Below are 12346 nucleotides of genomic sequence, written 5' to 3' on the forward strand. Positions count from 1 at the left end.
TCATTTATCAACCTGCTGTGCAAGTGGCCCTTCACTCAAAAAGGTTGTGCACCCCTAATATAATGTAAAAGAATACTGCCGTTTGCTGTCTCAACACCCATAAATTTAACTGCTTCCCTTGTAATACACAAGTTTTAAGTAGAAATTTTTTATGCGTAAAAAAAATTTCATTTACAGTTTACTATCCAGAGTTATCTCGGGCAAATAATATAAGTTAAATATCAGTCTTTGATAGTTTTTAAAACAAGGGACAACACAAATTGATACTTTCCAAACACCAGTGAAGTGATACATAATTTTTTTGACTCTTTTTTCTGTGCAAATTCAGCCACCATCGAATATACAACAGTGCAAAACATGTGTACAGTCCCACAATCCAACAGCAAAACGACCAAAACAAAACTTGGTGAACTTCCATTCACAACAGATTATAATTTTTTTTTTGCTCCCGGACTTGTTGATAAAACAAAATGTGCTGACAAATTCTGCCATGCCCTAGTTTTCTAGGGATAATAAATATTTGCAATATATGCATACCTCAGGATTATCAGGGAAGCTGTTAAAAATGGAGAACTGAAAAGAAAATCTGGAGAAGTAAAATTGGAGTGCACTATAACCAAACTACCAATTTCTGATTTGTCTGCTATAAACGTTTGAAATAACATTATCTAAATGGGAGTTTAGGCAAAATCACTAAAAAAGTTCACTAAAACTGAGTATTCAGGTTCACTCAATATCTCAGCTTCAGGTTCAACTGAATTTAAAAAATTCTAAGAGCCCCTGCTGCTGTTTTGAGTGCTGAACTTTAGGTGACATTTTGTTTAGGTGCACAAAAACTATAAAACTTCGAAACTATAAATTGTGAAAGTGCATAGAAAAATGTACAAACTTGTAGTAAAAAAAAAAATTTTAGAGCCCCTCTGCACCCTGCAGAAATTGAACAACAGAATTAAATTAAATTGCAGAATTAAAAATTTAAGAGCTTTTTCGCAAATTTTTACTCACTTATTTTGCTTTAAATAATGACTATTTATTTTCATTGTTGTAGGAAAATTTATTTACCTCACTTAAGATCTTAAATTTAATAAGCTCGCGCTTGAGGTATAGCGAATATTAAGGATAAAATAAAATGATATATTTAAGAGAAAAAAATTAAAAAAAGAACTATCATACAGACAAATCCCATATAAACTTAAAAATAAAATTATCAAATATTTATGATTTTTATCTTTAGTGAACAAAATATAATAACCAGATATAATAATTGGATTATAACCAGATTGGATTGGAACCAGATTAATATAACAAAATATAATAACCAGATTGAATACAATAACCAGATATACTTACATTATCTAATTGATTACCAGGAATAAACTTTACTCGAACATATTTTTTATTTACAACTTCTAATTTTTCAACCTGAAACAAACAAACAAGTTTTAATTATCTAACTTTCGATAACAGAATAAATCATATTAATTCTACAACAACATTTTTCTTAATCTTCTAACTGTTATCACAAAATAAATAAATTTTAATTTCACAACCCTATTAATAAGAATCCTACAGCACAACAAAATAAATTTTACAAATATAAAAAAATTTTTTATTTCTTAAGAAAAAAATTGCGTCAAGAAACTATCACAGGTCGCACATCAAAATCGGAAGGACACAGGTTGTGCACCCCTAGTGTAAGGCAACACAACTTATTTCATAATTTTTTTTAATATCATTTTATTATTCTTTTTTTTTAAAAAAAAAAAGAGAAAGACAATCTGTAAAATTATTGTCTTTTTTTTTCAAAAATTTATAAAGATGCATTTTAATTTATCTTCAATAAACTTGACATATGCACTTGTATACACAATAACTGTATAACAATTTTAAATGCATTAATATTGTTTTTAAATTTATTGCTATCATTCAATTTCATTAATATTTCAACTATACAGAATTCTACTAACTATAAACTAAAGTTTTTTAAGTATCATACAATAAAGATATATGAAAAAATGTGATTTAAATTAAATAAATCAGGTTTTTTTTTTAAAGAATCGACAAAATTCTTAAACCGTGCAATGAGCAATGGCTACCAACTTGTCTGAGAAACATAGGCAGCAGCCGTTGTGCAATGCTGATAACATAGGTCTAGAAATTCTGAAACCTGATGAGTAGGTATTGATGAGTGTTTTTTATTAAATTCTAACACATCGCCTAATTGTAAAATTTCTTTAATTAAAAAAAATATTTAACTGACAAGTAAATAATGTAATATTCATAATACACATTTAAAAGTAAATGAATTAAGTTTCACATTAAAACAGTTTCTAATACAAGATCAGATGAAAAAACAACGATTGACTGAGAATGCAATTGAAAAGGAGGGAATGTTAATTCTTAGCATCAAACTTTACAAAATTTCATGAATCTGTAGACAATTTAATTTGAAGAAGTGTTTTAACCTAGTAAAACAGGATAGTTAAATAGTATGTGAAGTGTAAGGTATAAGAATGATTTCGCTTCAAGTTTTAAATAAAATCTCAATTTTTATAATGTTTGAGAAAATGTTTTCCATTTGTTCAGGAGATTAAAAAAAATGTTAAAACAAACACAAGATTTACACACATAGAAAAACCAGTCCACATTAAAGAAAAAGAAAATTTCATAATAGCAATTGAGAGAGAAAAGTAAGAATATTTTGTGGTCTATTTTGGGTATAAGAATATTTCTGGGTTTGGGACCCTAATTAATAATACTTTTAAAAATTAGTATTTTATTTAAAAACAAAGGCAAAACTGCTAAAACTTTACACAATTTTACAGAGAATTCTACTAATATTCTAGTTGTTAATTGAGTTGCTGTTTCTATCATCCTGGAAACAAAACTGTATTTTAATCAGAGATTGCTATAAAGTTAAATATGTTCACAAAATTTTTTTGAAGATTAAGAACTAAAAACAGGGCTGTTAAAACAGTGACAATTTTGATTAATTGAATTGGGAAAAACTTGTCTAACCTTGGTTAGTTAGTAAGATAACTTAGTACATGAAAGTAAGATATGGTTAAAGTAGAACATTCCTGCAATAGTCCATTGTGGGACAAGGGATCAGAGGAAATTTTTTTACTAATATACTGCATATATATATGGCCCCATGTCCTCACATAATATAAACCTACAATATTCCAACTCGGTCAGGTATTATATTATACCTAAGGAAATAATTAGGATGCATGGGAAATAATTACAGAAAAAAATGGGACAAGGCGTTTTAAAAACTGTACATATAAATGGCCCCTATAAAAACTGTACATATAAATGGCCCCTAACCCATAACATTCAAACTCGGTCAAGTATTATATTTCAGACAAGCTGCAGATAAAAGTAAGATTAGATTGAACACGATATCGATAAAAACAAAAGAAATCTTTGATCTTATGAAAATAATTTAGAAAAATGTTTATATTTAAGTGGAACAAAAATATTACTCAAATGAATAATGTGACAATTGTTTTAGTTAAGACTTGTCACAGACATAATTTGTTACATTTGAACATTTCTGAGCCCATACATGATTTAGTTTTGAGATGAGTTTATACTTGATTGAGTTACAGAAAAAGAACACAAAAATTTATTCAAACTAATAAAAATTCAATATTAACAAAGGAACTATTAATAAGTCAATTTGCTTGATTCAGATATTGCAAAACCAAAGAAAATTTAGATAAGTTGCTGAGTTAATAAAAAAAAAGACAGTTCAAACTAATTCAATGTATCATTGGTGAGGTTTTTCTAGCTTATGTAATTCGCTAAAAAATTTACAAGAGAATAAGACGTAAATGTGCAAGTGTTCATTTTTACAGTACTTTGGGATCCCCACGACCATTTTCGCCAAACCCAATATTAACGTCAAAGGGCAGCTTTCGTTGCCAATAACTGCAAGTTTTATCATATTTTACTGTGTAATCCTCGACTATGTGAATTAATTTTCTTTAGATTTGAAATATCTGTTCTTTTTTACTCTGCTACAAAATGATTCAAATTTGGGATTTGCTTACCCAATACTTAACAAAAGAGAACAAACAACACAGAACTACCTGAAAACAGTAGGATTCCTATTTAAATTAATTTATGTGGCGGCAACAGCACACGGATAAAGACTTGTATGTTCTTTAAAAGCTATCAAGGATTTTTGGCTCCCAAAATTGTTCAGAATAATATAATGGTTAGATTCAAGAATAACTCCAATGTGTAATTATAAAAAGAAAAAAAAATAGAGGATTTTACTTTGGTTTGATTCTTTTTAAAATTTTTAATTACAAGTATTTTTACACTTTTTTTTGTTATCATTATTTTATTATTATTATTGTTTGGTAAATTTTCTGGGATTAGATTGTTTATTTTGAAAATTGCTTTTCAGTATGCTTTTAATTTTAGCGTGTTTTTGCGAGCGTTGTCAGGATAATCCCAAAGTGCAGGTCAATGGGATATTCCCTAAGTACCTTCTTTTTTTACAATGACTTTACAAAATTTTGCACAAATATGTTTATTAAAATTTATTTCTTCAACTGTTAGGTTATAATATAAAATGTAATTTTAAATAATATATGTTTTAATCAAATGCAATACACGACCTGTAAGTGCAAATTAAAGAACATAATAATTCATTGAAATTTTTTTTTAATGAGTAATGAGAAAAAATAAAAAAGGAAAATGCAATACTTACTAAATTTCTAGCAAGATAAGAATTAATGAATTCTTTCCAGGTAATTTCTTTGTATCGAAATTCGTTATAAGCGATCAGTGCCAAAACTCCCAGAGTACCAAAAAGTGCAAATGCAACAGTTTTATTGTCATCATCAGGACTAAAAGGGTTCTTCCTTCCTCTATTTAAGAAAAAAATTGAGAATTAAAAAAAATATTATGCTTAATAAGAAATATTTGGTGGATGTTGAAGTCACCTCTTTAGTATAAATTCTAATTTTTACTAAAACAAATTGTTTTGTGTGTTTCTTGGTGTACAAGTCATTTGTTGAATTCTCAACTGTTGCTGAATTTTAAAAAGTAAAATTTTTAAAAATATAAATAAATTTTCATTTAAAACTAAAAAAATATTTTACCAGTTTAATAATTTTAGCTTAACCCCTTAAAAGTACGCTATACCATGAGAAAAATTTTCACTGACAATTCTGTTATACTTCCAGTGGTGTTTCAAAACTTAAATTGATGAGTTCAGGTAAAGGACAAATCAAAATTTTTTTATCATCTTAAACTTAATGATTTATTCTAGATTTATAACTCACTTTTTCTATGCTTTAAATTTAAAATTACTTATGAAGGAGAAAGAGAATTTGCCATGAAAAATTTCCTCAGCACTATAGTATCCTCTTAATCAATAGTTCTGGTCTCTTCCTAACTTTGTGCATGGATAACCAATCCCCATCAGTCCTACTACTATGTGGTATGGCAGAACGACAGTGACACTCAAAGAATTAGTGAAAATTTTAAAAATAAATAAAAACAAATATAATATTCTCAAAACAAGTTGTCAAAATTCCTAAAAACAGGGTTCATTGCTTTTTTATCTTTTGAAAAAAAAAAAAAAAAATTACGACTTATTTTATTTAAATCATATTTTTTTTAATTACTTAGAAATTTTAGAAATATAATTATAATTGAAATACAATTAAAAATAATTAATAACAATACATTTCAAACTATATTGACACATTAAAAATTGTTTTATAGTAAATGCACAATACAGTACAACACACAAAGTAAAAAAAAATAATAATAAATAAATAAATACAATCCTAAATGACTTTTGTTTTAATGATTAGATCTTCACATTCTAGGACGTAATCTTTAAGGTTCAAGAAGATGACCTTAAATATGTTAATTAATAAGAACAAACGATATTTTAAGTTACAAAATCAGACACAAAAACTTACTTTCTCTGAACAAACATACTGTTTTATCTCTTCGGATTTCCGGCCTCCAAAATATAGGGGGTGTTGCGACATCAGTCACAGGAATGGAGAGTTAGTCTAAATAATTGTATTAACACAGAAGTGTAAATCTGGCTGGTTGTTGGGCAACCAACAAATTTTTATTTTGATAATACAATTATTTAGACTAACTCTCCATTCTAGTGATTGATGTCGCAACAGGGGATAACCTATCTGGGAAACAGGGACCAAATAGTTTTGTTTGGAGAACAGTTAAAAAATTTTCAACCGCTTAAAAATTTTAACCGTTAATTTAACTGGTGTATTTTACCATGTCTTGAGAACATTGTAAGCAAATTGAAAATTTTTTGCACAAAATTTTTAAATTTTTTTATTTAAAGATATTCTTTTTACAAACATTACATTTTTTTAAAATTTTATATAATAATAATAAAAAAATTAAATTATAAACACATAATTTTTTTTATCAAACTCATATAATATTCTCATTACGTACTAAACAATTTGCAACAAAAAAAAAATTGCCAGCTTTAAAAAAAATGCATAATCAAGTGATAAAAAACATGTAAATCATTTCTTCTACAACAAGTCAGCTATTAATTACCTAATCATAAAATTTTACGCTTGAATATTTTCAAAATATGTTTAAAATTAAAAAAGTTCAACTAATTTAAATGGAGAAATAATAATCTTAAACAACTTCAATCATAATTAAATTTAATAATTTAATTTTAAGAGCAATATCTGATTTAAAGAAAAGCATATGATTTTGCATTAACTGATGGAAAATCATATCCAAAATCACATGCTCCAGTTGGGCTTAAAATTGGTTCTATATGGGCATTATATGATCAATATTGTGATGTCTAGATTTTTTAATATTGCATCTATTACAGAGCCAATATAAAACCTATATTGGCGGAATAATGAATATAAAATATAGGGGGTAAATCTGACAATTCTATAAAGGGCCGATATTGGCTTTAGAGTGGCTTTAAAATGCTGGTGAATCGGACAATTCTATATAGGGTCTATATCGGAAAATAACGGCCCTTTGAACCCTCATTGAGCCAAGATTCAACTGATTGAGCCAAAATTCAACTGATTGAGCCAATATTGATTCAATTAGGGCCCAAGTCATTTTGCTGCAAGGGTATTTTTTTTCTTTTTATTTAAATCTTTAAACTATATTTAATCTTTAAACTATATAAACTATTTCTTTAAACTATATTAAAGAAAACACACCAAACATTAAATTTTCCAATAACTCACTTATTCGACCCTTTTCCTCCGAAATTCAGCTTGAATATCCAGTCTTCAGGTTTCTTGCTGCTCGGAACATCTCGTGAAGGTGGCTTTGTGACATCCTCTGAAAGTGAATAGCTACATTAAATGCTTTTGAACACTTGTTCCTGACAATGTAATTTGTCAAGATAATTGTGACTAAGAGTAGCATGTTTCTTCAACAGAGTATAAAAATTTTAAAAATATATATATATGGAAAAAAGAATCCCAGAAGAAATAGGTTTCTTCCAACTCAAGTAGAATAAACTCTTTTTCGAAAAAAAAATCTAATATTAAAAAAGCTTTTAAACAGCTTATAATTGCTATCTATTTTAAATAATAGTATAACTTTTTAAGCTACTTATTAAGTTAGCAAAAATAGAAAAACAATAATTGAAAAAAATTAATTTCTTGGAAGCAAGACGTTTTCGATGTCGAAAAAATGATTTTTTCAGCCATATCGACAAGCCATTTTTTCTTAATATTAAATACATTTTAAAACTTTAAACTTTACATTTATGAAAACTACATATTAATATCATTCAATAACAATAAAAAGGAATTTAAAATGTTTATAAATCTAATTTTTATAAATATATGAAAATTTAATGTATATATAAATTTTTTTTTACCAGACATAGCTTTCGGTACGCTCAAAAAATTTGCTACATAAAAAATCAACAAAAAATTGGCATACACTCATGTAAATATGTTTGAAAAATCAGGTGAAATAGTTTGTTTCATAATATGTACAGAATATATTATATGTAAGCAAAATAAATATAGTCTTTCTGAAAAAAATGCAAAAATTCGTTTTAATTTTAAAAAACTTCCCCTGTAAAACAAAATTATAATGAAAAAAATAAACTTTATATAGTTAATTAAATGTAAATAAGGTATATGTACAAGCATAGAAATTTTCATAACTTTACAATGATTTGTTTTTTGTACAAGCGTACCGAAAGTTATGTCTGGTAAAAAAAAAATTATATTTACATTAAATTTTCAAATATTTATAAAAATGAAATTTATAAACATTTTAAATTCCTTTTTATTGTTATTGAATGATATTAATATGTAGTTGATATAAATGCAAAGTTTAAAGTTTTAAAATATATTTAATATTAAGAAAAAATGGCTTGTCGATATGGTTGAAAAAATTATTTTTTCGACATCGAAAACGTCTTGCTTCCCTTAAGAAATTAAAATAACTGTAATTTAATAATATTTTATGTAAATAAGTAGAAAAAACCTAAATTTATAATTATATAAAGAACTATTAAAATATTACTATCACATTTCATTAATATTACTAACTTCACAAAACACATTTTAACAAAAAATATTTTTAAAAAAAAACATTGAATTCACAATTACAAATAGCATAATAATTATTTAAGGAAATTCTGTTGAGTGTGAACACTTAAACTGTCTCTGAAATATAATATTTAATTGACTCAATTTCATGTCACAATTGACATTATTCCAAGTCACAATTGACACAATTTCAAGTAACAATTGACATTTGCGATGGCAGTATTAAGCCGTTCACAAAACAATCTGGAAAGGTTGCTGCAAAGTTGGCTTTTTAGATTTCACTCTATCTCTAGAAAACAGCTACATTGTTATATAAATATAAATTAATTTCTCAAATTCAGTCATTGTCACTGTCTCTACACTCATTGATATTTTTAAGGGATGATCTTTATTCAAAACTCAAGAAGAAGAAGAAAACTATATTTTAAAAAAAATGTGACAAGGAGAAAATTTTTCAAGAATGGGACTCAAATTCAATGTGTGAAATACACATGTAAATCAAATCGGCAGATTGTATTCTTAAAAATTAGTAACATAAAAACAACTTAGAAAAAAGTAAAGTACCAGTCTCTTTTTCTGAGGGTTGTGGTGATTCACTTTTTGCTTTCTTTCCATTGGGATAATACTTTTCAAATCCTTTTGGAACTTTCTCACACAGCCTTTGCAAATGGTACAAAGATCCCAGGGGATAACTTCTTAAAGCAGGATGGAATTTAAAATTACTCTGTAAAATTAAGATAAATAATAATCATCATGTGTGAAACTAATAAGTTTCAAAATTATTATTTAAAAAAATAATCACTGGCTAAAATACTTACTGTACTCAATTTTCATTTTCACAGAAATGAATAAATTAATTTTTTTTTTTTTAACCATAGAACCATTTTTATACCTACCATAGAAAACTGAAATGTGAGCAGAGCCTGACTAAGGCAAGGACATAGGGGGGAGTTACCCCAGGCCCCCACAACAGAGAGGGCCCCCAAATCGAATAGAAAGTTTATTTTGCGTTTCCTTCTTTATTGAACTTTTTTTTAAACAAAATATCTAAACATTGTAAAATCTGTTAATTTAATGTTAGCTATTAATCTATAGCTTCCTTAATCTATAATATGAACACAAAAAAAATCTATATTTTGTAAATTCATAGCTTTATAAGGCGAAATTTAGCTAAATTTTCGCAATTATGACAGACAAATTTGGCGAATCAAAAATCTGTATTTTTACATATCACAAAATGCAATATGTCCACAAAAATACGGGTTTCTGATTGGCTTAATTAAGCCATCACAATTGCTAAAATTTAGCTTAATTCCGCCTTATTTCAACAAGGATATTAATTTTACGCAGCTAGATGACAAAGTTGACAATCAGAAAAACGAATTCGAATTAAATTATCAGAAAATCAATAAAATGGACAAAACGATATTTTGTCTGACCATTGGAGGGGGATGGACTTCATAGCTATTTTAGGCTCTAGTCAATTTTCATGTTATCAGGGGTCTGTCTACGTTTTTCTGTGAATTTTTGAAGGTACTGCTAATAGGTAGTAAATTTGGCCTGGACAAACCCCTGGTTATATATCAATCATGAAATGAAAAATTTAATTACCTCCGTTAAGTTCGGTTCTTCGTTAGTGATGCAGAGGAAGACCCCAACAAAGTTTTTGCCCTCGGGCCCCAATTAGGCTAAGTCGGGCCCTGAATAGGACTAAGAACAGCCAGTCAGTATAGGTAGAGTTTAAATAATTCAGATTCTTCCTCCTCAATTAACTTAATTCTTCAAGAAATATCAACGAAATGTCACTTCAGGTATATCGGGTTTATTCATAAATATGTATCACTGTATCGGTTTTCATTTCATAAATTCTTTAATTCGACTATTTTTTATAAAATACTTATAATTTAAACTTAAATTAGTTTAACATGAATTATTAAAGTCGTTCACACTGTTGTCAGCTTCAATCTACATCTCAATGTTAGTCTACGACAGAACTTATTTCACTTTTTTTCAGTAACTTACAGCCTGGCAACTTAATACTTTACATTAATGAATAGATCTTATACAAACTAAAAAACCTAGTGTTACAAATTATTTTTAAATGCTATCAATAATTTTCGAGGTTTTTCTGTATATTTTTCGTTCTAATATAACTGACTAAAAACATAATTTTCCCATAAAAATATTTTCAATGTGAAGTTTCTGTAGTTACTTTGAATAAACATCTGTATGATTACATATAATTGCACATCAATATAAATAAATATTATTAAAAAAATTTATAAGAGCAAATTTGAAGTTAAAAAACGAAGTTAAAAAGAAGCAAATTGAAGAGTATAATTTGTCGACATCTCGTAGACAAATTTTTTCCCCACACATATCTGGTCCTTTAAATTTTGCGAAATCTAAAGAAAATTTATTCTAGTTGCAATCATCTAGCGAATAATCAGAAAAACAAAAGCATTCTTGTTTTCCATTAGGAAAAATATTAGGGAAAGAAAAGAAGACCCAAGTACTCACTAAAATTCTAAGTAAATATGGCTCCAATACTTTCACCGAGCGACATAATCTGTAAGACATTGCAATCACTGTTGAAATTAAATATGACTTTGAAGTTTTAACATTTAAACTATTATTAAGTTTGTTTATTATATAAGGAAAGCTAAAAACAATCTTCTGTTGATGTAATTTATAAAGTCTGAACAGTTGTAATAGTTCGAACTCAAGTTCAATGAGTTTGTAATATTTGTCCTATGAAAAAGAAAGAAACTGATAAAACTGAAAATAAACAGTTTTAAAAAAAATTATTATGAACGAAAGTGATATAATCAATGAAACGTAGAAGCGCTTGTAACCTTTTACTCCGCATTCTGATGAAATCAGTAGTAGTAGTTGTAGTATTTTATTTCTGTCGCACTAGAGCTACACACGAGGAACAAATGGCCAATGCTACTGCATGAGGTGCACGCACTTTTGATCACCGTTGATGGAGAATGAGAATTTGATTGGTGAAAAAAATTTTCCGCAAAATGCTCAACAATCAGAACCATCTTTCTCGACGAAGATAGGAAATGCAAGAACCCCATTTAGAAAATTACACACTGGTAATTCCATTTTTTTTAACACAGTATGCACTGCACACTGCTCAGAGTTCAAAACGGGTCTCATCTTTTTTTCGAATGCACAACGGAGCGAAAGCTCTGAACTGTTTGGTTTCATGTTTATGTTTGCCTCGTAAGTTAAGCAATCCAAGAAGCAGAAAAAGATATTTGACTGATTCTATTACGTGACGAGCTTTGCTTTGTGCATTTTTGGGAGCGGAATCCTCTCCACAAGCTTCAGAACCGGGGTTTTTGTTTATATTCGGGGAAAAGAAGTGACTTTTAAGAGGAAAATGTTTGTCTTATTCTTTAAGTTCGGCTAAAAATTAACTTAGCTACGTCACAGAATGAAAATTTGATAAGTTATCCATGAGTAGAATTCCAGTTATCAAAGTTTTCTTTATTTTATTTAATATTCTTCTCTTTCTCTCTCTCTCTCTCTCTCATACAAAAAAAAAGCAGAGGGGGGAAGGTAAAATTCTTTCAAGGACGTACGAGTTGAATAAAATTGTAAGAAAAACTAGAAACTCTCTAAAGAAAAACTAGAAACTTTTGTGTTTCATAATTGTCACTAGAGAGCAGCATCAGTGTAAGAAAAAAGCTCGTTATTTTCATACTAACATTTCGAACACGAAGTGATACCTCTTCCCTTAGTTCTTTTTTAGAATAATAAAT

At 27.7% G+C, this 12346-nt stretch overlaps 1 protein-coding gene across 1 annotated transcript in view; it reads right to left on the reverse strand.

Moving 5' to 3' along the window:
- The window catches only part of LOC107451808 (AFG3 like matrix AAA peptidase subunit 2), a 42983-nt gene extending 31548 nt beyond the window's left edge, over positions 1-11435 (reverse strand). Inside the window, exons 1-5 of the mRNA XM_016068035.4 lie at positions 11091-11435; positions 9135-9294; positions 7242-7338; positions 4727-4886; positions 1351-1422 (exon numbers count right to left, since the gene is read on the reverse strand). Coding sequence (XP_015923521.1) covers positions 1351-1422; positions 4727-4886; positions 7242-7338; positions 9135-9294; positions 11091-11150 — 549 coding nt within the window. The 5' untranslated portion in view covers positions 11151-11435. The remainder of the gene's footprint in view (positions 1-1350; positions 1423-4726; positions 4887-7241; positions 7339-9134; positions 9295-11090) is intronic.
- Between the last annotated feature and the right edge of the window lie 911 nt (positions 11436-12346).

The sequence above is a fragment of the Parasteatoda tepidariorum genome, chromosome 4 (genome assembly GCF_043381705.1).
Source record: "Parasteatoda tepidariorum isolate YZ-2023 chromosome 4, CAS_Ptep_4.0, whole genome shotgun sequence".
NCBI lineage: Eukaryota > Metazoa > Arthropoda > Arachnida > Araneae > Theridiidae > Parasteatoda > Parasteatoda tepidariorum.